The 27,308-nt window shown below is 40.3% G+C and overlaps 1 protein-coding gene across 3 annotated transcripts in view; it reads left to right on the top strand.

Annotated features, from left to right (window-relative positions):
- MACROD2 (mono-ADP ribosylhydrolase 2) overlaps positions 1–27,308 on the top strand; it is a 1,633,627-nt gene that overhangs the window by 625,477 nt on the left and 980,842 nt on the right. For all 3 annotated transcript variants that reach the window (XM_069954330.1, XM_069954328.1, XM_069954329.1), the window contains one exon: positions 16,863–16,979. In XM_069954330.1, coding sequence (XP_069810431.1) covers positions 16,863–16,979 — 117 coding nt within the window. The remainder of the gene's footprint in view (positions 1–16,862; positions 16,980–27,308) is intronic.

Genomic DNA, 27,308 nt, shown 5'->3' on the forward strand with positions numbered 1-27,308 from the left:
TTCACTTTACACCATGTTTGATAAATCTCCCTCATAATCACCAATGTAGACCTGAACATGAATTCTACTCATAACGCTTCTACTGCTAATATCATTTCCATGACCGTTCAGGTTATTCTCTATTGTCTTTTATGCATTTTGTAGGTAGATAATACCAATGTATTCCGTTGAGCTGCAGCTGTTATAGCTTAGACTGAACCATTGTATTTTCAAACTGTTCTTATCAGGTTAACAAACTTTATATTGCGGTAGCTTCAATTTTGTGCATCTATTTCTCGTATGGCTGGAATTTCTGAAGCCCTCTGGCATGTTCTGCTATTCCTTTGTTAAGGAATACAATGTATTCTTTTTAGGCTTTTGTGTAAGACATATTGATATTATGAAATGTGTTGGAATTTAGTATAAGCCTGTCTTATGAAAATGAAACATTCAGAGTGATCCGCGAGAAGGCAACAACTGTGGGAAAACAAAGGCAGACTAAACAGTCCAGGGCGGTGGGTAGAAGGTTTGGGGACAATTTAATTCTCTCCATATATTCAGTTCATAGAAGAAAGTATGTTCTTAAGCCTTAAAAACAAGTATGTGAATTTACTATGCAATTATGGTTTATAAAAAAAAAAAAAAAAGTTCAAAAACTACAAAATACCCAGTGTATAACATATATATATATATAGTGGCATGGTGGGGCTGTAAGAGGCAGTTCTCTGCCTCTGGAGTGGGAATTAGAGTTCAGGTGGAGCTCCTGGTCTGTATACTCCACTCCAACCATAGAGATGATGAGGCTCTGAAACCCACCTGGTGGATCTCTATTAGAGACATCAGAGCTTCCCAGGTGAAGACTCCCAGGTTGGGAGAACACAGGCAGCGCGAGGCCTGTGGGAGCTGCAGCCAAAAGGACTTGGTGAAACCAGTAAGTAGAACTGGTGATGTTGAGCAGTGGGCTTAGAATGACAGCCAGGGAAGCTGCAATGTGTAGTCAGTGGCTAGACGGCCTAGGTTTTGTTTTGTTTGCAAAGTGTTGCTCTGTCTTATTATTTTTCATTGGACTGACAAATAAAGCTGTCTGTGGTCAGTTTAAGGGTGCCTTCACACGTACCGACTCGCAGCGTTAATAACGCCGGGAACCCGTGGAGCGAGGAGGTATGTATGCGGAGCGGGAGGCGGGCGGCATCAGAAGGGGTTAAGCTCCCGGCAGAATTACATACACGCAGCGGTCGTTCAGACCGCTGTGTGTATGTAGTGACAGTGATCTGCCAGGACCTAGCCGACTCGCAGCGTTATTAACGCCGCGAGTCGGTACGTGTGAAGGCACCCTAAAGCGTACAGTACTGACTGGACTGAAGTTTGTGATGTGCCAACCGTCTCAGACCCAGGGGATGGTGATCCCAGCGAGTGAGTAACCCCCAGATTGTCTGTGTGTGTGTGTGTATATATATATATATATATATATATATATATATATATATATATATATATATAGTGTGTGTGTGTGTGTAAACAAAAACAAAAAAAAAACTACATAAACAGTATGTATACATACACACATATGTACACACCAATCAGCCACAACATTAAAACCACTTTTGTTTCATAGTGTAGGTCACTTTTCTGTTGTGCTGATACCTCTGACGGATTGGGGTATGAATGATCCAGGACCTCTGATAGTGTTCTGTAGCATCTCTGGCAACAAACAACAATAAAGGGCATGCATAAAAAAGATTGCATTTTCTCTTTTACCTTCTTTATGCAAAAATGCAGAATATCCTCTATATATACATTGGGGGGCATTTACTAAGGGTCCTATTACACCAACAGATTATCTAACAGATCTTTGAAGCCAAAGCCAGGAACAGACTATAAACAGAGAACAGGTCATAAAGGAAAGACTGACATTTCTCCTCTTTTCAAATCCATTCCTGGTTTTGGCTTAAAAAAATCTGTTAGATAATCTGTTGGTGTAATAGAGCCCTAAGACGTGTACCTATATGCCAGTCATAAATTTCCATGGCGTATGCCAGGGGCACGTTTGATGAATCTCCTCCCAGTGTATCACCATTGCGGCACCCATGAAATCAATGTTTTGTGATTTTTATGTATGCCACTAGTTAAAGGTTTTCATGCAAGCCACTGCAGTACAACTATTTGGAAAGGGTTAAAGGGGTATTCTGGCAAAAAGATTAGAACTTTATAATATAACTTTATTAAAGAATTGCTGCCACCAAATCACCAAATACCGGTGAAGTGGTCCTTTTTTCGGACCGAGGCCCGATTCCCGTGCACGGCGCCGTTCTATGCACCGGAACCAGCCGGTGCTCAAGCACTGGAGGCAGGCCGGGCCGCCCCTAGCGGGAGGGAATTCCCTCCCCTCTATGACGCTGTTCCATTCATTCTAAGGGAATGGCCTACCTCCAGTGCTTGAGCACCGACCGGTTCCCCGTGCCGGCGCCGTTTGATCAGTGGGTTTAGGTTAAAGAGGATGTACCTGGTGGTACATCCTCTTAAATAAAAATCTTCCCATCCTCAGACAGGACGCGATCCTGTTTGTGATTCTTGAACAGGGCCACAGATGCATGGCTCGTAGAGGCAAATCCTTAGGTGACCTTCTATCACCAAGCATCTATGTGCTCAGTTGTTCCCAGACCATGAATAAGTGCAGCCGTGTGAAACGCGTAGGTCCTGTACTTTACAGGTTTTTAGATGCACGAATAAAAGTTCATTTTTATCTGTCTATGTCCAATCTTCAGCTTTTTTTTCTGCAGTCTGCGTCTTTCCAACGGCTAGAATCTTGTGCACCCTCCCCCTCATATTGCTATTGCTGCTGGACATCACCCAACAGTGAGCGGTATCTCTTTTTCTTTTGTATTTTTATGCTATATCGCTATCACTGCTGCATACAGCATTAACGATATTAAGCCCCCCCCCCCCGTGTTGAATAGATATCAGACTGTCTGTGTCACTAGTGCTGCAGTTGTAATAGGGGAAACAGTGCAGCAGAGACAAGTAGGGATAACACTCTCTCTCTCAATCACTGCTCTCTGCACTACAGACTACTGCACCTGCAGTGCTAGTGACACAGACAGCTTCTACAAGTGTAATGTGTATTATAATGCTAACATGCATAGTGAGTATTGCTAGCACTGTGCTAGTAGTATGAAACAGTACTGGGGCCAGGGCTTGTGCAATCCTATAGTCAGGGCTGGCGTCAGCACAGGGCTTACACGGGCAAGTGTCGGGGCTCACTTTGCCTCTAGGGGCCAAGAGAGGAAGAGGGACCCGTTGTTCTAATGTTCAGCCTGCTCACTTTAGTGCAGGGTGAGCGCTAAACATCAGAAGACACAGGAGACGAAGCAGGACCTGCACAGAGAGAGAACAGTGAAGGACCTGATCACATGACCAAAGGTCCTCAACCTTACAGTGTGGAGAGCAGCCTGACAGAGAGGAAGAGGGTAAGACTGAGCTGTAAGTGCTGTGTGTTTGTGTCTGAGTGTGTCAGTCAGTGTCTGTGTCACAAATGTGTGTGTGTGTGTATGTTAGTGGTGTCACAAGTGATTGTGCATAGTGTGTGGGTGATGGATGAGGGGCCCACTGAGACTCTGACCCCCAAGGGCCCACAGAAATCTGGAACCGACCCAGCCTATAGTTCTGAGCCATTGTTTTGTTTTGTTTTTTCTTAAAAAATAAATAAATAAAAATGTTTACATTACAAAGTTATAAAACTTTAACAAAAACCTGGTTAGCTATATTTTAGTACCAGGCTGTGCTGTTCTCTGGTCTCTCAACCAAGGGAGGGAGACACACTGATTCTCTCTGAGAGGACAGCGCTGAACCCCTAGGAAAGGAAAACTGCAAGTATACAAGTTGCTTTAGGCTGGTTTCACACTATGTATATTTCAGTCAGTATTGTGGTCCTCATATTGCAACCAAAACCAGGAGTGGATTAAAAACACAGAAAGGATCTGTTCACACAATGTTGAAATTGAGTGGATGGCCGCCATATAACAGTAAATAACGGCCATTATTTCACTATAACAGCCGTTGTTTTAAAATAACAGCAAATATTTGCCATTAAATGGCGGCCATCCACTCAATTTCAACATTGTGTGAACAGATCCTTTCTGTGTTTTCAATCCACTCCTGGTTTTGGTTGCAATATGAGGACCACAATACTGACTGAAATATACGTAGTGTGAACCCAGCCTTAGACTGTATTGTGTTGGCTTAGCTAATGCTAGTTTAGCTTTGTCCTGTAGTCAGGGAATGACTTCTGTTTAGTTAGCATCTGGGCAAGGCTAGGAATTGTGATATGTAACCTGTGGAAAACAAATGGCAATTCTGACCCCAGTCCAGAGTGTATACAGTAGGCATGTGGCCATTAAAACTGGACCATGGATCAGTGGAAGGAGCTGGCCTGATCTCCCGATGATGAGGAACCATATTGCAACTTCAAACATTATCTGCTAGGATCTTGGTGCCAGATACCACTGGACACCTTCAGAGGTCTTGTCCATGCCTCGAAGGGTCAGAGCTAAATTTTATGGACATTACACAGATACTGAAATGTGGTTATATTACAGTCGACTCGATGAGGTCTTATTTCTATTTACTCAGTCACACTATGACCAAAAATAATAATGCTATTAATATTAATCCTTGTAAAGTAGTTTACCCTGTTGAATATAATTTCATCTTCAAAGGCTCACGCTTCTCGCCTTAGGCTTTGTTCACATGTGTTTTGTGGCTTCCATTCTTAAGGGATCCTTGAGAGCTATGAATCATACAGTATGTTTACAAAGGGACCCCAACAAATCCTCGTGGATCCTATTAACGTACGCATTTCTTTTTGTCAGCATGCAACACAATCCCTGATGGTATAGAATAAACATCAATGTGAACAGAGCCTTAGCGCCTTCACAGTGTGTATTTAGTAGGATGTCTTTTTGCAGACATGTTTGTCACTGGTTCTTCATTGGTGGGCCTCATTTCTTCTGGTGGGCCCCAGATACCCCAGTCCGACACTGAATTATATGTGTCCAAGGGTAGATCCTGGGAAGAAAGGAATGGTTAACAAACGTGCAAATTGGTGGAGGTTGATCCCTATATAGTCTTGTATGAGTTGAATTTACTCTAAACATCTGAATCGGCCCGATTTGGCTGATTATTGCTTTGTGTAATAGAGATACCGATCAGCTGATGAAATGATCTGTGACGGTGATGTGACGGTCCGAGCCAGTGATTGGCTGATTGGCCTTTTAGCTCAGGCAAGCCACTCTGAAGCTGCAACACACGGGACCAGGGAGGGAGCAGAGAACAGGAGAGCACCAGGAACATGTAATGTAAACTGTTTGTTGAATTGTCAGCTGTCGGCCGCACATCACTATTATATACAGCAATGTGCAGTCAGTGCAAGATGACTTTTGGTCAGGGCCTAGAGAAACAATCAGCCGATGATCATTTCACCAGCTGATCATTGTCTCTATTACACAGAGCGATAATCAGCCAAATCGGGCCGTGTAAAAGACCTAGTAAACGCTGATCTAGCAGACCCTAAGAATAGTAATAGGACCCTAAGTATAGTAATTTTGTCCATAATAACATGGTCTGCACATGTACCGTATATAGGGTACATGCTCAGTCCTCACTGGGATTCATGGTAATAAGCATTATAAGGCCATGTTCCCAGTCTGTAAGGGTGTCAGAGAAGATCATCCCGGCCAGTACTGCAGATGATCTAAACTGCCGCCAAATTCAGATGCGGGTGCATCATTGTGCGCCCACATCTGAATTCCCTGCTGCTCACAATGGAGCATGCGGCCAGAGCCGCGTGCTCCATTGTGTGCACTGAATAGCGGCCGCAGAAAACTGACATGTCCGTTTTTTGTGGCGCCACTAGGGATGTATACTATGCGTATATACTCTGGCCGGGATTCCATAGAAGGCAGCACTACGTAAGCTACGTAGTAATCACGGCTGTTGCTGCAAATTGGCAACAACGGCCATGACGATTACGTAACTTACATAGTGTGTACATAGCCTTAAGTTGTATCGCTGATAATTTGACCCTTTTCTACATATAAAGCTTTAGCACTTTGTCCTTCTCTAGACAGCCGAATACCCACAAGTGGTGCCTCATGTTAACCATATGTGATGTCTGGATGGCCAAATTAAAGATCTCATTTCCGGAAGTCGTCTTTTGTCTTCACAGAACAGTCATACTGTATGTTGACTATAGACAAAGATAAGTCATTCTCTTAACACGTTCCCCCTCAAGCCTGATATCGATCCCTTTGAAATTTGGAAGAGTTCTTGTTAGAAACGGGATAATTTTCAGGCCACACACACGTCAGGCTAAGATCCTATAGAGGGTGAATTATTACGAAAGCATGAACACTTTAAAATCTGCTTTATTTCCACAATGACAAAGCAGTAAGACCTCCGAGACCTCCGTCTAGAGTTACAGCTATTGTTTACCGAAATGTTAAGTGAGTGACACTACTCCTTTAAAGTTGAAGTAGTGACTGGTGATTTTCAAGAGGGCATTAAGTGGAGCTCAGTTCCATCATCACATTGTTAACCTTTTGAGCTGTGCATATCCCCGAGCACAGATTGATAAGAGCTTATTATTTTATTAATTTTCCCTGCTCCTTCACCGTGGATATCAATTATCTACATGATAAATAATGTAATAACCATCTACCCGAGCCCAGCTGTCGAGCAGTGACAATCAAAGCTCCAAACCAGGGACTTGACGTATTTGTTTACGGATCGCAGCTTCGGTATATAACCCCAGGGTGTAACAATTTCAACTTTTGTTTGTTCTTGATTTTTTATTTTTTTGTTTATTTTCACTCGTTCGTGTCTCCTACCAGTGGCCGAATTCTTTTTTGTGTGCGATATAATGCATTCCATTTTTTTTCAGCCAAATACGTAGACCGCAATTGTTTTCCAGTTACGATAAATGACCTTCTAGATAGATGTGGCCGGAGCCAGAGAGGTGAAAGGAAGGCCATTCCTTTCTTACCAAATGTTTTCTCTAGGTAAAAAAAAAAAAAAAAAAAAAAAGCGAGCCTCTAATTATCCTGATACCAGCGGTAATTTGAAGCAGACGTAATAAAAACCACATCTTAGTTTCGAGTGGCTTTTTTTTTTTTTTTTAGATATAAATATATTTGATATGTTGTGGCTTGTTTATCCACTCCCGAGAATTTAACTTTAGAATTTCACATTTGTAGAGAGGTAATGGAACGATACATGTGTATATTGTTGGAGAGGAGAACGGTAATGGAGAACACTCAGACGGAAAGTTGCTTCGTCTTCCTTTTTAAATTGGTACATTTAATCGATCTATAAACACATGTGGATAGCATGGCGGAACGGGGAGGCCGGGCTGTCACTCAGGCAGGATTTTTTTGAGAATTAAAATGTCTTAAGAGGTCTAAGTGCTGCTAAGTCATGTTAACATATTTAGTAGAAAACCTAATCTGCCGACTGCCGCTTTAAACCACTTTCTCGCGCATGTCTGCCGGTTGACATCTGTTGATATGGTTTTGACTGGAGGGCTTTCTCAAGTCTAAAGTGGTTTCTGTTTGCCTCATGTATTGTCACTTAAAGGGAAAAAAATTGAAAAAGAAGCAGCGTTTTAGACGTGATGGCATTAAGAAAAGGTAAACTTCCATTGACAAGAGCATTAACCTGAATGTGCGGTAGAATCACACTAACAATGAGACCCCGGCCTCCTAAATCTCCTCATTTTGTAAATGTCAAGCGGTTTCTTTCAGTTATAGAAATAATTTCTCCTTTCTACTTTTTTTTTTTTTTTTTTTGTGGCTAAACAAATATTCTAAGTAGAATGGAAATAATGTACATATATTATACTAACATGACAGGGTATGTAGTCAGAGAACATCATCGCGACGCTGACTGTCAGGCCCGGGCTTGAACAAAACCTCATGAATTAATCTAATAAAAAAAATAGTTTTACACCGACATAGAATCTGACTAAATAATACATTTGTGTAATTTATGTGCATTCACTCATGATGTTATATTGTCCTGTTTACATGGATTGTACAAGTCCGGAATTGCATAGAGACACTGTACTGAGGGATTGTTGTTATCCATCTGCCCTCATACTTCCCTAAAAAACCAAACAAACAATAAATTATATATTTTTACTTTTTATAATAATAATAATAATAATAATAATAATAATAACAACACATTGAAATTTTCTAGTAAAATCCCGGAGAAATATCAGTAGAAGCATTGTTTTGAAATACAAAGGAATATGATACAATTACAGTTTCCTTGCCTGCCCATCAGATTCCTCTGGGTGGTTTGTCTGGGCTGATCAGTGGCATGCAGTTGTCAAACAAGCTTGATGGTTGTCTCATTTATGCGGCAGATCATCTTTGCAGATTGACAGCGTCTTTTCTTTCTCTTCCTGACCATTAGATTCCTCAGGGGATGGACGGATCTGGGATACTGTCTGACTCGGAGTTAGCAAATAAAAATGTCTTATTGTTTACTAGTTGATTAACTGTCTGCTTTACACAAAGACATGTATCTATCTATCTCTATCTATCTATCTCTATCTATCTATCTTATCTATCTATCTATCTATCTATCTATCTATCTATCTCCTATCTATCTATCTATCTATCTCCTATCTATCTCCTATCTATCTATCTATCTATCTATCTATCTATCTATCTATCTATCTCCTATCTATCTATCTTCTATCTATCTATCTATCTCTATCTATCTATCTCTATCTATCTATCTCTATCTATCTATCTATCTCTATCTATCTATCTATCTATCTATCTATCTATCTATCTATCTATCTATCGATCTATCTATGCAAAAGTATTGCAAGCAGCACAGCTTGGAGCTCAAACGTCTTGTGGGTGGCGGCTTGATGATCCTGGAGGATATATTCAAAAAATTCCAACAGCACTTCCTGATATCTTCAAAAACGTGAAATATTTATTCAATCACATCAAAAAAACAGCGTGGCATAGCAAAAAATCAAGCTTGCTTGATTTTTTGCTATGCCACACTGTTTTTTGATGTGATTGAATAAATATTTCACGTTTTTGAAGATATCAGGAAGTGCTGTTGGAATTTTTTGAATCTTATCTATTACACAGAAAGAATATTGTGTGAAAGATCGTTATTTTGTTCGAATTTAAGCAATAATCTTCTTGTGTGTACAGGCAATGATCAAAAATTTTTTAAGTGTATTGTTGGTGGCATCTTTTGAGCTGGCCATAAACTCATTGTTAATTGTTTGCAAACCTCTTGGTGTACGCACACATTGTTCGTTTGCTCGCTGGTATCAAAAGGAGTATACAGTATATAGACAATCGTTCGGTGTATTATGGTGAATGACCTCAGGTCGCTCGTAGAGATGAGCAAACCTGGAGCATGCTCAAGTCGATCCGAACCCGAACTTTCGGCATTTGATAAGCGGTGGCTGCTGAACTTGGATAAAGCCCTAAGGCTATGTGGAAAGCATGGATATAGTCATTGGCTGTATCCATGTTTTCCAGACAACCTTAGAGCTTTATCCAAGTTCAGCAACCCCAGCTAATCAAATGCCGAACGTTCGGGTTCGGATCGACTCTAACCCGAACCCAGTTCGCTCATCTCTAGTCGCTCGCAAAAGCGCCAGTGTTTGATTGTTTAATGTTATTCAGAGAAAATGAAAAATCGCTTTGTCTAATAAGGACCCTGAGGTTACATCAGGTCCACCTTGCATTATTGCAGTACGTCCTAGCTATATGTCAGTACCCCCTCCTTTGTTTAAGGAGAGATAAGCTGCTGCCAGAGAACATGGAATTGTTCGGGACTGCTGTGTGTGGGGAGGATAGCAGAGATAACCATTGGCTGAACAATCGTTTAGTTAACAGTTGTTAAAGGTATATGCCCACCTTTTGTCTGTAATTGCGGATCCATAGGTTTCTATGTGCCTATTCACATGTCCGCAGTTTTGCAGATTTGTGATTAGATTGAGAACTTACCAATAGAAGTTAGACAATTCAAGGAATTGGCAGATGGACATGAACTTAATTTAAATAACGGGAGTGACTATTAGATCATGTGCATGGTTATACTGTCCAGGTTGTGTACCCCTCTCAATGTAAAACATTAAAGGAGTTATCCAGTGAAAATCTTTTTTTCCGCCTGCTCAAATCAAATGTTTTTAGAAAGCTGTATAGATTTGTAATTTACTTCCACTACTTATCAGCTGCTGTATGTCCTGCAGGAAATGTTTTCTTTTCAGCCTAACACAGTGCTCTCTGCTGCCGCCTCTGTCCATGTCAGAAACTGTCCAGAGCAGGAGAAGTTTCCTATGGGGATCTGCCACTGTTCTGTACAGTTCCTGACATAGACAGAGGTGGCAGCAGAGAGAACTGTGTCAGACTGGAAAGAATACACAACTTCATACAGGACATAAAAAAGCTGATAAGTACTGGAAGACTGGAGATTTTTAAATAGAAGTAAATTACAAATCTGTATAACTTTTCGACACCAGTTTATTTGAAAGAAAAAGATTTTCGTCGGCGTACCCCTTTAAGGCCCCCTAACAACACTGGGGTGCAAACTGAGCCACTGTACTGGGAATGAAAACTTCAGATGTTACGATGTTACACACATATGAATAACAATAGTGTTTTTCCTGACCGAGTTCCACATATATGTCAGACAACCCCTTTAACTGTTCTATCCAGTCTGCAGCCGGCTGCCTTCTGAATCATCCTCTCTGAAATGGAGAATTAAATAGTAGAGATGAAATTGAGATGGGCCGAATACCTTGGGAGCAATTGTTGTAATCTGTGCATTGTTGTCCACTTGAGCAGAACAGAGTTTAAAGATCACAGCAAAATGTCAGCATTCAGCTGTGAGAAGCGAGGTCTGGTATCTCAAGTTAGCAGCCAGCAGATGCCCTGTGCTGTGTCTGCACTATTACACGTACAGCCACTGCTATAGGGTTGGACGCTGTAAGGAATCCTGGCTTTAAGGAAAGTGACAATTTTACACCAAAATAATATTCCTTTGGGCTTTTAATGCTGTAAATACACATGGATGTTGTATTAAAGGCATGGGAAAGTCATTATCTCTTTGTTTGTATGGATTTTCTTCTATAGGCAGAGATAATACACATATAACACTTTATGGCTCGTATTCATGCACGGCAGCCAGATGGTACACTGTAGTGATTGGGATTTTATAAAATTCAATTTGCACAGTGGCATTGACATAAATGGGGAAAATCAGAGCATAGTAAAAGAAAAAATAACTTCCCTGAACTGTCTGGGTTATAGAATGACAACCTCATCCTGGCAACACTGCTGCTGCAAAAATCACATTTATTCACTTGCTTTACCCCCGCACTTTAGCAGTGCACAGATATTGCTGTAATACTAACAATCAAGTAATGCAGTTTACTATATGTTGGATTGTGTCCTTAAAGGGGTAGTGTGGCGTTTAAAAATTATTCACTAAATAACACACATTACAAAGTTATACAACTTTGCAATGTGTGTTATGTAAGTGAGTGGCCCCCTTTCCCGTGTCCCTCCACCCCTGGAAGTGTGGTGCATTATACTCACCAAATTAATGTCTACCCCGGCTGCCATTTTGGGTCGAACGACGTCATCTTCAGGAGGGACGGCTGGAGCGGTTCGGCCGGCCTCCAGAAGATGATGTGGTTCGACCCAAGATGTCGACTGGGGTCGACAGTAATCTGATGAGTATGCTGCACAACACTTCCGGGGATGGGCGGACACTGGGAAGGGGGCCTTTCACTTACATAACACACATTACAAAGTTGTATAACTTTGTAATGTGTGTTATTTAGTGAATAATTTTTAAACGCCACACTGCCCCTTTAACCCCTCATGTATTTGAGCTTAAATAGTCAATGCTATTTCAAACAACTTCCCTTAGTTTGATAGCCTGCATATTTCCTATTTGTAAATCGCCTAATTTACCAACATTACTTAACCTTGTAAAAAAACAAAGCAAGCAAACATATCGTAAAGTTTTTGCCACTAGGTATCTAACTTCTCTTCAATCTGCTATTTACTGCCTGTGGTTATTCTTTATCTGTGTCTAGTAAATAAAAGACAAGGATGGAACACAGGAAGTGGGGGTGCGGTTTAGCTACTGCTATGTACAGGATAGAGAAGGATAAACCTGGAATTCTATATTGTATCATGCACAATATTTCTGCCTTCTCAAGCACCAAATGTTGGCACATGGCAGGTACATGCCATTTACTAACAATATACACTGGGTGAGAAGTTTTACATAATTCTGGGACAGTTTTCAGTGCATGCTACACAAAAAGCTGAAGTGTAAAATTCTGTACTTGTTTCACCTGGTGAGGGGTTTACTAACCAACATGCAAAAAAATAGTAAATAACACAAAAATACACCTTGCAATGAATACACCAATACAGTCAGACACTCAGAAAACTATAGCAAATGCCCCCCCCAAAAAAAAAAAATAAATAAATAAATCTGTGCACTCTTTTGAATCCACACTGACCTTGAAAGATAAATCATGGCTTCCCTCTCATGTCAGCAGCATCAGTGATGGTGCTCTTTTTTCCCCCTACTCATATAACACCTTAAAAAAACAGAGCGTCAGTATCACCCCCTTACATCCCCTCTGTTGTAAATCATCCCCTAGCACAGTGTCAGCATTCCAGTGCAATTGTACCAGCACTGTGCCATAGTACAGCAGTAAGAGAATTTAGTTTTGTGATGTGATTGGCCAGACAAGTAAGTGCAAGGATGTGTCGGTGAATTACTGGCTAACAGACATGTATGTCTGTAAGGTTTTTCAATGGGAAGAGGGAAATATGCCAGTCTTCTGGCAGAGGCTTATCTCCTAGCGGAAGTTTAAATAGCATAGTTTTGGTGACAAACATATGGATTTCTGCAAGTTTTACTCAAATGAATGGGACAATTAAAGAAATTTCTTTAACAAATTTGCCACTTTGAGAATCCACCGTAATTCAGTTGGAATGGGGAAGGTCGGTACATTCTATAAAATTGACCCATTCAACAGACTTACATCTGTGTATGGAAAAAGCATAAATAATCTTGCTCGCCCAGACATAATAATAACAACCCCTGATGAAGCTGTTAATGTGACAGTGACACATGTTGGGTCTTAACCCTTCTGCTCTTTTTGCTCACATGCACTCCAGGCTAGGCTGGACAGATAGTATGGTCTACATATGTCATTCTAAGGTTGTTTTGTTTTTTTTTTAGTCATAACATTAGCTGTTTATTTAAACTGTATATTTACTTATTTTATCCTGTATTTAGCCCTTTTTGTGTGATTGTATGTTGGATTACATTGTATATTGCATCCAACATACTCGTCCTTTGAAGTCTTTTATCTGGCTGGTGACCACAGTGTGTATAGAGCTTTTAGTCTGTTCTAGAGATGAATTCACAGTAAATAGTGACCAATTCATTAATTCATCCCGAGAGAGCAGTGAGAAAACAATAAAGGGAACAAATGCCACCAAGATCTTGGATACGTTTCAGTTCCCTATGATGTCTTGCATTGTTTCAGTTAATAGATGTATTATCTAAGACCATGCGTGACCCTGTCAGACCCTTCACAATAGCGTCGATCCCAGACATTTGTTGGCACGAAGGAACAAGTGAATTCTCAGTAATATTTAGATTAGCACAAGTGTATGTATCACTCCTCGAGAATTTCATGGGCAGAGATCACAGGCTGTCTGCTTTCTATGTGTACACTGACTAGGCATTCTGATATGGTGTGACATTCCTGTTAGGGCCAGTGCTGAGTGATATCATATCAGAGGACAATGCTCAGAAGATGCCATCGGACATGGACACTAATGCATATAGACCCATGCCTGGGGGGAAGAAATGTGTCAACAATTCGAGGCCTGAATGGATAAAAATAGGATACTATGGACAGTATTAACCAAGATTTGCATGGGCGAGCACATGGTATTCTCTTAACTCCTAGTGATCCTCCCATAATTGGCAATACATCAAAAAGTTGAGTATAATTGTAATTGCAGAGTTATCATGTTAATGGCCTAAACGGCATGTCTTTAATGTAATCCTATGCGCTCTGTTCTAAGCAAGCCGGGCTTTGTGCTTACTCCGTCCTGGCACGGGGATTAAAATAACTTTGAACTAAATCTCAGATAATTTCTAACAAACTGTTGCAATTAATATCATGGTATTATTTTGGGATCAATGAAAGGATCCTCTCTCTCTCTCTCTCTCTCTCTCTCTCGCTTTCAATTATTTTTAGAAAATTACCCAAAACTCCTAATAAAGTGGTACATATTACAAATTAGCAAAATCCCTTTGTATTCCCGGAGCATTATAATTTAGAATTCTTCAAAGATTTGTGTTAGTTTATATTTAGCTTATTTAGAATGAAGGAAAAAAGTGAATATATAGCAATGCGTTAGACACAGACTAACAAGAAGGTTATTATGAAAGTTTTCTAAAGGTCGGTATTTATTTTGGGTTACTGACACACAAGTTCATAGAACTATAAAATATTCTAAATTCAATAACTGAATGGAAAATTTAAAATAAAAACCGAAAAACATTTAAAAATGACATCCATCAGCTGGGTTGCAACGTTGCTGGAGGGGAGCTAAGAGGACAGCTTGGTGGGGTCACCAGAACAGGTGAGTATGACCTCTTTTTTTATTTTCCTCCCACCCTCTGGTTGTAATGATTTTTGGCCCCCTCGCCGGACTTCTCCTTTAAATTTGCAGTGGTTTATTGTGCCAGAACATCATAAGTCTTTATAATCTGTAAGACGTTGTAAAAGGATTTTATGGAAATATAAAAAAAAAATAATGTAGGCTTGAAACAGAAAAAAAAAATTCCCTGTGGCCAACACTACAGTGTCCCCTGCTGGACCAAGCACAATGACGTCACATAAATTGTTCTCATTATGTATGTTGCAGCAGCCAGTTAGTGACCTCAGTGGTCTGTACCTGCATGTATGGCATGTAACCTCTGAGGTCACAAGTAAATCTTTTATATATATTATTGACCAAACTGTTTTGTAGAAAATGTCTCTTTTAGATCTATCTGACTCCTGGGTCTTAAGCCCTGAGCCCTGATCCAATAGGGGTCACACTCATTGTGGTCTTATACATGTTCCTAGCCATGGAAATTCAATGTTGATCTGGAAACAGCACATTAATAACTGTTGGTCGGATCAGTCATTTGTCCAATAGTTATTTCTTGCTACTTTATACATTAACCTTTGGCATGGCTGTTTATTGATGTGTCCTATATGGGGAGGGTTAAGCCTCAGACAGCTCAGGTTCCAGCTTTTCCCTCTAAGAACGAAAGGATCAAGCAGCAAAAATCCAGCTGCTTCAACCATTTTCTCCACCTATATAATCTGTCAATGAAGAGTCACACTTTCAGCCCTCCAACTGCTGCAAAACTACATTTCCCATCATGTCTGGACAGCCCACATATAATCCGATTGCAGAAATAATTCCAAAAATAGGAAAAAAGGTCAATTATCGCCATACTTGTCTATAGGCTGTGCCAGGCATTGCAGTTCATCCTTTTTTACTTGAATAGATTTCATAGCCCAAGCATTTCCCTGTTTTATAGTAAAAAGTTTTTTCCAAACTTGGACAAACCCTTTAAGCAATATCTCTATCTGTAGGCAAATATTTCTGACATATTTTTAGCTTTTATGATTAGGTCGAATAGATTGGCACAACCACAAAAACTCTAATTGACATGTAAAGAGCCAGACATGTTCATTCTCCCACGACTATGGGTTGAGCTAATCAGTGACAAGGAGATGAGCTGTCACCAGTGAATCCAAGTCTAGTAAGAATCCACATCTCAGTACTGAATGACAACACTAATTACAATACCTGTCTATGTTTATGCGTAGAAATTACCATCCTGCTACAGGTGGCATGCATATATTGAACTTGTAATATGTAGCTACAGCAAGGAAAGATAATCTCCTCAATATGGCTGTGCTATGGTTTCCCCTACCTTCCAATAACTATCTTTAAGGGTCTTTTACGCTGGTCAGTTGTCGGCTATGGCCATTGTTAGATTGTATTGTAACCAGTAAAGGTTCCCATACAATGTACACTTTTGTCGGCCATACCCACCACTCATGGTGGGTTCGGCCATCTGTATAAGACCTTTGTGACTGCCCACTGACAGATGTTGTTAGTGGAGATAGGGGTCAGCGTGATGGAAAAACACTGCCTGACACCTTTGTTCTGGGAGACATAAACCGCAGTCAGAGCTCTCTTGCTGTGGCTTAACCCTCCCTATAGAGAACCCAGGAATGCTTGGTTGTGCCAAACTTTGCTTTTTATTTTGAGGACAGGGGCGGGATAGCTGATGGCCAGGCGATATTTCGGCCTTCAGTTATTAAAGGTGTATGGCCACCTTTAGCTTACCATGCCTTTTAATGTAAACTGTAACCATAAAGTGTGTTAAGCCTGTCTTTTGGGAAGAAAGTAAAGTCTTTCTGATATGGTCACTTCCTTCTTCTTTTAAAGGAATTATCCAGCGTTAGGAAAAACATGGCCTCTTTCTTGAAGAAACAGCACAACTCCTGTCCTCAGTTCAGGTGTGGTTTGCAATTAAAGCTCCATTCACTTCAATGGAATTGAGTTGCAAAACCTGCACCCAACCTGGAAACAAGATCGATGCTGGTCTTGAAAAAAGTGGCCATGTTCTTTTTAACACTGGATAACCCCTTACACTCACACCGATTTTAAAAATGGATGTTTTTCCAAATAAATTTCACCATTTTGACCCATAATGTCCTTTTCTTTTAGTGGACGGCTGTATACATAGAGCTTCGGGGCCTTTATTGAGCGCTGAATGTCGCACGCTAGGAGGCTGTCCCACCGGTCAAGCAAGAATCACTTGTGGGTATGAACTGCCAGCGAAATGTAAGTCACCTGAATTTCTTCATAAAGCATGAGGTGTTATGGCTGCATTGCTAAATATAATGGGATTTTTTATAAGGCACATTACAACTAGTTCAGCTTGTAGCAGCTCAATTACTGCCACAAATTGAAAAGGCAGCAAGCGGCAATGCGAGAATTAACTGGGACACTAAAGTTAGGGGCCTCGGCTAAAGGATTCACAGCTTTATCGCTACTGCCAGACAAGTATCATACAAAGGTCACAAATGGATCAGCTGGAAAGGATTCTCTGCTTGACTTGGCCCTCTCTAATATACCAGATACAATGTAAGATGGGCTGAGAAATACTGATAAAATGGAATACTTCTTAGGTCTTAATATTTGACATGAATCATTTTAGAAATGAAAGGAAATATATACGGATTGAGAACTAGACTATAGGGGTTGTCCCAGGACAGAAAAAAAGGAATATACTTGGTCTTCAAGCTTGGTCTAAATGCCAGTCCTGAGGTCCAATTACCTATACTTCCTCATTGATCTAGACCTAGCAAAGTGTTTCATTGCTGTTCTTAAGGACTCCATACATTAGAGTAGTCTAAACCTGCCGATTTTCTTATCCCTAGAGATAAGTCAAGCAGCTCGTGTGTGTATTGGGCAATTGGGATCAATAGTTCTCAACTTAAAGTTATTGGTGGTGTATGGCCGCTTTTAGTGTTAGTGGTGCTTGAAGGGCTGACTTATGTAACTAAACCAGTCTCATTCTCTTTCACTAAATCAGACATGTCAGAGAAGGGGGGCTGGCATGAGTTAGGAACTGCCCCCTTCAGGACTGACACTGAGAGTAAGAAGGAAGCATGGTTCTTTGTTGAGAGCAATGTTGAGGTGTAGATAACTACTCTCTTTAAGTAAGGCTTAAAGGAGTTGTGTGCTCACTTAATGCATTTCCACATCTGTGAGATATACCTTTTGAGATGAGAGTAAGCAGGTATATATCTTGGTGTACAATTGCTGCTTAAAGGGAATTTGTCACTAGGTTTATGCTGCCTTAAATGAGATCGATATATTATATCAGTTTGTTTAGCTGTTCTCCTAATATGCAGGAGAATAGGATTCTTGCCACACCCCTCCCCCCACCCTCCAGCTGCTGATTGACAGTTAACTACCTATATACAACATGGATAGATAACTGCCAATCAGCAGCTGGTGGGTGGAGTTTTCTGCTTCTCATGAATATCCAGGACTACTGGGCTCATGCTCATAATGGAGAGGACTACTTAATGCCCTTGTTGTTCAGAATGAAATCTCAAAATCAGCTGCACAGAACATGTAAGTGATACATCATTCTGTTCAACTTCTCTGTCACTACTTTACGCTACCCTTAGATAGGGCTTCATAGACCTACTGACAGAGTCTCTTTAAGCTTTTCAATAATGTTTTGTGCCCTGGGACAACCCATTCAAACAATGGGTGTCACATGATGTTACAGCAAATAGACCTGTTCTCAAAGGCTGGCAAGTCTGAAACACTACTAAACAAGCAACTTGAAGGCCAATGAATTCTCCAAACTAGTTGTAGACAAAAATGTGGAGTATACAGTAGATCAGGGTTTAGTCAAGAAATAAATCCAGGTTTCAAAAACTACTGTTCAACCAAGGTAGAACAAAAAAGTGTGATTTTATATGCACAACCTGTCCATATTGTTTACTGTAATGTAATATATATGTGTATATATATATATATATATATATATATATATATATATATATATATATCTTCTACTATAGCTCTGGATGTATTCATGAAGAGCAGGAGGTAAGTTCATTTGCATTCTTTGGTTGTAATGATAATGTGATCTACTTGGAATTGTTATGTTATTTGATACTGATTCCCCTTTGAGAATAATGTATATAAAATACATTAATAAAGAACTGGTTGAAAGGCAAAAGATAAAACTTGAAGGGAAGACTATGTATTAAAGGTTGTTTGAAGTAACTTTCCTTGTTTAGATGTAGGTGGTATAGAAAGTCTTATAGACACTGCCTCTGGGGAAAAGATATTCAGATTACCTATCCTATGAAATAAGAAGAAAGCCTCTCTCCTTCCATTTAGGGTACGTGCACACTAGGGAATTTCCATGGAGAGCTCAATCGGATTTTGCCAGGCGGCCTCCGCTTAAAGTTCCGCCCATTCCATAGACTCAAAGATATTTGCTGTTGGATTCCGCCATCCACCTAAAGAATTGACATGTCAATTCTTTTGGTGGACGGCGGAATCCGCCAGCAAATATCATTGAGTCTATGGAATAGGCGAAACTTCCAGTGGAGGCCACCCAGAATCCGCTTGAAGTCTCTGTGTAAATTCTGTAGTGTGCTTGTACGCTTTCAGGGTAGATACTGTACCTTTCATTGCATTCTTCTCTGCTTGGTAGATGAGAAAACATCAACTGTACTAGCTTAGCCTCTCATGTGGGTAGCGGAGAAGAGGCTACAGTGATATCTGGGGGATGCCTCCACATACCAACAATGCGGTGGCTATACCCATGCGATAATGGTCAGAAATTACACATGAACAATCCTTGCAATGGCTGTCCCGATTGTTTGTACGCATGATCCCAAAGCACTTTGATGGTCCTGGTATAATGAATAAAAGAGTCAAGTGCATTGCCAGCCTAAGCATGTGCTTCCACCTCAGTAAATTTACACAGGTGGATACAGTGTGTGTGTGTGTGTGTGGGGGGGGGGGGGGGGGGGGGGGGGGGGGGCGCTATATTAACATTCATGAAATATTTAATATTACCTTTTTTTTTTTTTGTAAAGGGGTACTCCAGTTCGGGGGTATTTTTTAGCAATGGCCAGGGAGAGGGGGTGGTTATAAATGGCACTGGTGACTTACCTCACCGGTTCCAGGTGCCCCATACCCCCGTTGTGCAGCCACTTCCTGGTGTGAGCTTCCACATGGGACATGACGTCTCAAGGCAGCTCAGCCATTCGGCGGCCGTAGCAGAGTCCCACCTCGGCCGCTGAATGGCTGAGCTGCCTTGAGATGTCACATTTCATACGGCAGCTCACAACAGGAAGTGGACGGGGGTACGGGGCGCCACGATCCGGGACCCAGCACTTAAACCGGGGAAGTAAGTCACCTGTGCTGTTTATAACCACTACCTCTCTGGCCATTGCCAAAAAAGTACCCCCGGACCGGAGTACCCCTTTAAGTACACTTAAAATACAGAAATCGTTGATCATTCCGAGGAGGATTTAACTATAAACCATACTGTTACTGGGACAACCCCCTTACGTCAGACTCACTGGTAGGTGGCTTCATATATGCCTAGCCTGTATTTACAAGCAATTCCAATGCTTTGCTTTTATTATTCATTTGAATAATTAGTAATCTCAGCCAGAGTAATAGGATGTTAGAAATATCCCCTGTTTGGCACGCAGGGTAATCTATACATTGTAAATGATAATAACCCGGCTCGGTATTCTCGATAAATGATGGTGTGCAGAGCGCCATTCACTTGATAATGTTTGACTGCCTTGAAAGCAGTTGTTAAAAAAAATGCGTTTTTCTCTCTTATTCATGCAGATTTGTAGATGGTGAATACTCGCATGCCCAGAGAGATCAAAGTGATATATTGTGTTTTCAGCTGCTGTGCAGAGGCTGATTGGCAATTACTGTGAAGGCATCTGTCACATGTTAACGCATAGTAACAGCTCACAGAACTCAATGCCGGAATTTATTTGCAGCTCTAAAGTGGACTTATCAGAATTGTGTCTATACCATCGAATAGTCTTGTGCAAAGCATCTCCCCAGTCTCTTAAATCCAAAAGACGGACGTTCCTGGGTAGCACATGGGTGACATATGGGTAATAATTAATGATTGCGGGTCGCAGACGGGTAATAGGATGCATTTGTTTGGTGCTTTTTAAGTATCGCAGACATGTCAGTGAAAGGTCATATCGGTTACAAGCCCCAGTTATCAAAGGATACATATCAGGATTTTATGTTTAACAAGCAAGGGGGCAGAGTGCACATTTGCTGCAGAGCAGTGAAGAAGTTTTTTTTTTTTTAAGAAGTCAGAAAATTCTGAAATAGAATGAAAAATCAAATCTAAATCTGCAATTCCTTTAGGACTGCGTCAATGGGAATAGTGGAGGGGTTATTGAATATTTTGGGTTATTAGAAAGTCATTAATATATGTAAAAGTGACTGATGCTATGGGAGAATCTTCAGGAAGCAAGGCTATAATGAAATGTTAACATGAAAAACATAGGAAAATGCTGAAAAAGCTAGAAAAAAAAAAACATCATGCATGATATGTGGCCTCAGCCTTATGCACCATACAGCTCAGGTGTTGTCCGGAGCTATAAGACTCCTTTGTTGGCTTGTCCTCTGTGTTGTGGTCACGTAAATATTCACAATACATTACCTTAATGTTCTGGGTGGAACGCCACCTTTTAGAGGTGCGGCTCATATAAAAAGGTGTACCTAAATATATTCAGACCTCCTAATATTAATTTCAGGCCCCGGGCCAGATCCCTATATTTTTATAAGGCCTAAAAATAAACCACAGTCAAAACTTAAGCCATGATGCTACAGCTGGAGGGCCACAAACTTGACACCAGATGTTCTAACATAGTCAGACCCCTATATGAATATTAGATGCTTTATTTAATTCAGATTCAATACTAGGGTAATTTTCACAGAATTTCAAGCAGAGCCCGTGCAGCGGACTTCACTTGAAGTTCTGCCTGTCCTATTCATTGATGTGTCAATTCTTTTGGAGGAGAGCTGAGGGTGCACGGGGCATCCTATTAAATGAATAGCACAGGCAGAACTTTATGTGGAGTCTACGGCACAGCCTCCGCTTTAAAGGGGTTATCCAGCTCTACAAAAACATGACCACTTTCCCCCTACTGTTGTCTCCAGTTTGGTTGGGGTTTTGAAACTCCGTTCCATTGAAGTAAATGGAGCTTAATTGCAAACCACACCTGAACTGGAGACAACAGTAGGGGGAAAAGTGGGCATGTTTTTGTAGCGCGGGATAACCCCTTTAAATTCAGTGAGAATTGCTCAAAGTGGACGACCCTAGTAAAGTAATACTGTCTGCACACTAGCTGTCTTAGAGTTATTCCTTTTTATCCTGTTGGTGCCAGATGCAAAGAGCTACATGTGGTGTGTATCAGAATATGTGAAGCAGCTCTCTGATACCACCTTTTGGCAGTAGCTTCGCTTTCAAGTCCGTATTTTGACTTGTAAAGAAGCCTTAGAACATAACTGGGGATTTAATCCAGGCCAGACAACTCTCCAGAAGGGGAGATTCCTCATATGTAGACAGCTGTTTCTGGGTTATTGCCCCCTCTCAGTACAGGGCAGGGTGCTAGCAGTCTACAGGGATCCCTATCGTGTGGGTTCCAAGGAATAATATTTCTCTTAGACGAGAACATTATTTTTACGACACTCTTCTCAAGGAGAATTACAATTGCTATTATTACTATATCCACCTTGGTCTTAGTAGATGTGAAATATACCCTATAGAAAGTGAAGAATTTGTATACTTTAATATCTAACAACTTTCAAACTTTGATGTCCTGCGTTGATGTAATGGAATCTAGAGTATAATGAGAGCTGTGATAGTCTGATTGCAGAGAATGCTCGGAACCCGTTCTTTATTGTATAGATGATTTTCTTGGAAGTAATAGCCAGACCTCAGCTGACGTACGTGGAAAAAATAGCTACAAATTTAAGTACCATAAATTTCTTGTTGATGTTTCCCGTTGATTTATTAACCATAGTAAATCACCCCGTGTGTACTCAGGGTTCATTAACCTTTTATTGATGGGGGGATGTCTTACATTTTTGTTATTTACCGACCTGGGCAAAATATTTTCTGCCTCATTAACACTGATTGAAAATTTCATGACAATTATGTGCCATGATAGCAATTAAATGCAATTTATCAAGCCTCTAGACTGACATATGATTAATGTAATGGTATCATTTTGTTTGATTGCAGTTAACTGGACCAGAAAGTGTGTGCTTCTAACAAACGTATATTTTCGGTATTTAGTGGAAAACTGAAAATTTCAACAGTCTTTTCAAACGCATACTGTACGAACAAGTGAATAAATACAACCATCACAGCTAACATAGAATAGTAAACAATATAGATTATATGTTATAGAAAATAAGTTATCTAAAAAGTTACAGTATATGTAAAAAAAATAAAATAAATACAGATACAGGGGTGGTATGGTACCAGAAGAAGATTACAATGTTCCTCTACTTCATGTAAAACTTGCACTCCGATGGAGTAAACGATCTTAGAAACAATCATTGTAACAATCGTAATTAACGACTATCGTTCTGTGTAATATGATGAACAATTTCAGGTTAACAATAAACAATCTCGTTTGTGATCGCTTATCGTTAGTCGTTAATCATTAAAAATCGCTTAGTCTAATAGGACTCTTAGATTCAGTGAAAATATAACTGGCAGTCCAGCTTAGTCGCTTCATCAGAAACTGATGACAGATGCAGACCCCAGTTTTTGTCATCGTTTTTTTTTCCATATAAACCAACAGTGGCCATCAGTTCTTGGTCGGGATGGACAGAAGAACCTTGCAAGATGCATTCTGCTGTCCAGTGATGCAGCATCCAAACTGAATCACCAGATAATATGAACTGTCCTGTAAAAATAAATAGAATCAGTTCAAATATCAGTTTCGGAGTTGGACCACCGGATTGACAGTACGTGAAGGGGACCGTACAGTTTTTTCTCTAGGGCCCCTGAAGCCTGAGGTACTTCTTTGTTAGAAGGATATTATTTCCTGTTCTTAAAGTTTACCTATCATTTTGCTGGCAAGGGAGGATACATTGGGAAAATGCCGGCAGGTACAGTATGCTATCCTCTTCTGATGGGAGTGGTCGATGGAACTCCCAGAAGCACCATAGACTGTATTGTAAGTGGAACTTCTGCCAGTTCCGTCTATCACTCACATCAGAAGAGGACCGTGTGTCTGGTACCATTTTGACAACATATCCTGCCATGCTGGTGATATGATAGGTACACTTTAACATAACGTTCTGATGGGATTTGCTTGGTTTAAAAAAGGAGTCAGACTAGGGTAAAAGTCAACTCATCTACCCAATTTCCCCCTTATTACTATTTCTATGCTCATGGGGTCCTCAAACACATTTATGTACAATCTGGCACCATCTTGACACACAGAAAATATTTTTTTAAGCTAGCACTACAATGAGTCTGGCACTGTTGGGACTACAATAAGCTGAGCTAATCACTATTACTAAGTGCTATAAAGCTTGTACTACATACAGGCAATACAGCAAGTCTTAAGATCTCCGAACACATTAGAGCAAAGTCAGCTGAATCCACCAACCTCAGTGAATGTGGACGACTGTCAGATGTCTATGTGGGCCTCCTACCTTTCTCCTAACAGATGGTGTCGGGGGAGAGAAGGATCTGGCATGTTGCAGTTTAATCACCTGATCCTTTTATTCTCAGATAGATAATCCACTGTCAGAGAAGTCTGGCAGCAGCTTAATCTTTTTTTCTTCTTTGAGAACACATGTGAGGAATAGGAGAACAGCTGTCAGCCGATTAAGCTGTTCGGCCTACAAATATTGAAAGTGTATAGGCACCTTTAAACTGTGGAGACTTACAGTAAAGCTTACATTGTTGATATTATTAATTACTATGAATTATAGGTTCTACATTAGGTCTGGAACTGTGGGTACTTCTATGAAGCTGAGCGGCAATATTTAAAAGAGAATGTACCACTAGGTACGTTGCTTGTGTTTTTCACATAAACAGACCGGCGCCGGTTTGGGGATGCAGGTTTTTTTTTTAACCACTGTCCGGTTGATGGCATGGTGACCGTTTTTTTTCTGAGCACCGGCCCACCCTGGAGCACTGGGGGCAGGCCGGCCCCCATTGTGACTATCTCCCCTCTGTGACGCTGCTCCATTAGAATCAATGTGGCTGCGTCACAGAGGGGAGAGGAGATTGTCACATTGCGGGCCATCCGGCTGGCCTGCCCCAGTGCTCCAGAGTGGGGTGGTGCTCAGAAATAGACTGGTGCTGTGCGAAGGAACTGGACGTAGGTTTAAAAAAAAAAAAAAAAAAAAAGGACCGTGCCACCACCATCCCCATGCCAGCAGACCGTGCCAGGTTGGAATTTTGAGGATTACAAAAAGTATCCCCTAGTAGTGATTTTAAAAGAAACACACTTGTAGCACACATCACTCCATGACATGTATTTTTCATTTTTTTTTCTTTAATTATATTTTTATTAGTTTTGGGGAAAATGAAAACTGGAAATTTACTTTCCATTTCAGGTATCTAAAAAGACTAGAATAACACCTGCAGATCAGTATAATAATATTGCACCATTAGCTTATCTTTGAAAAGATCATCGTCCCATTTCCTGGATGCATTAGAGAGAATTCCAACATGTTTTCAAGACTTAGTGAAAGTTTTTGCTATTTAGTTTGGCAATAAGTTTTAGGTGTTTAATGATGATTGAGGAAATTGTCATGAGTGACGCGACTTATAGATGCTCAGAACAGTTGCCTGAATAAAAACCATAGGTGTGAACAACTAGCAGCTGTGCACCCTTGTAAATATAGATTTTGAATATCGATGTCTGAGACAAAGATTATAAAAGAATTTTTATGTGAAACAGTAAAGCTTAACAATTTGTTTTTCCACAAAGAATGTGAGTGGCCGAGTAGAACCGAGGGAAATTTATTTATTGGTATGTGTCAAGAGAAACTGAAACCTTCTCTATCCTCAATTCTCCAGAGTTCCGCATCATTTTGGGCAGAAGGAAAATACAATAGCCTGTTGAAAATAGGAGCAGTGGTGTGAAAAGGCTGGTGTATTGGGTGGCTGCAGTTGTCGAAATGTTTAATTTAGTATTTGCTCCTGCGAAAATGTCAGCAGCCTTATTACCTCAAATTTAAATTTATGGAACTTTTTTTTTTTTTTTTTTGCAATTGTTCTCAATTACATATATAGAGTAATCAAATGTTTCCGTTTTAAAGGAAAAATACATTTTCAAGTTTTTTTTTTTTAATGTGGCCCTTAGAGCAAATGTAGAAAAGTGACTGTGCATATAAATCCCAGGGCAACGTGTCTACAGCTTCTCTTCCAAGCATCATCCAGAGCCATCTCCTCTCTTGGAGTTATATCTCTCTAGGTCAGGGATAAGGAATCTTCAGCCCTCCAGCAGTTGCAAAACTTTTTAATTTTTTTAAAATTCTTTATTTTTATTTATTCTAATATAGTTACATAAAAAATCCAAAATCATATACAGGTATCTACAGTCATCTAATCTACAGGTACATTGCAAAAATTCCAAGTTCTATTATATAGATGAATTTCACAACATTACATCCTCTATAAACATAGTTATTACCACTTGTTCGACCCATTAATATTTCAGGTTCCTATATTTTTTTTTATTAACTGTGTTCCATCGAAGTAAGGCAAAACTTTAATTTCAATCAAACCTGGACAGCCAAAGCTTAAAGAGAACCAATCAGCACGATTGTGCAGATATGGCTCTAAGCTGCACATTATAGATCTTTATTGCAGCTCCCCTTCCATAGGAGCCACATCTGCTGGGTAATCTTTACATAGAATAAAAACGTTTATTTTTGCTTCTTATCCTGTGCAGCCCCTTTAAATATATAAATGCTAGGACTAGCTGCAGTTTTAGAGAGGGGACACCTTACAGGATCCTGTTACCTTCAACTTGGTGATTTCTTTTTCTATTCAGTCAGGTCCAGTCAGAGGAAAAGAACAATAGAAGAAATTCCATGTATTCTGTCTGCCACTTTTATGTTTATTTTTCAGTCTTCTCGAGAAAAATTAAGTTTGAACAAACAGGATTGATTCGGTGACATATTACACGTTGGAATGCTGAGCGCCGCTTTTGACACTGTGCTCTTGTCCTTTGTATTATTGACATTTTAGTTGATGTCATTTTTCAAGCAATGGTTTCCTTTATCTCACTAAATTCCAGAAATACTTTTCATTTTTCATATTCCCAACAGTGAAACAAAGCCTTGCTGTATGTGACATTGGAAAGGTGTTTTAATGGGTGATATATTTTTTCTCCTGAAAGCTGATAAACTATAAATTTTATGGACTGCTCTTCTTAAGCAGGGTTATTACCGAACAAAGGCGAGGGACATGGTGCTCATTACAAGTTCACACGGTTCATTTGTATCAATAACTGAAAAAGCAGGTTTAGATAATGGGACCATTTATCGAAACTGTTATAGAGTTAGACCAGACAGGAAGAAATTGTGCCAAATTTATCTCAA

The sequence above is a fragment of the Dendropsophus ebraccatus genome, chromosome 15, assembly GCF_027789765.1.
Source record: "Dendropsophus ebraccatus isolate aDenEbr1 chromosome 15, aDenEbr1.pat, whole genome shotgun sequence".
In the NCBI taxonomy this organism is placed as follows: domain Eukaryota; kingdom Metazoa; phylum Chordata; class Amphibia; order Anura; family Hylidae; genus Dendropsophus; species Dendropsophus ebraccatus.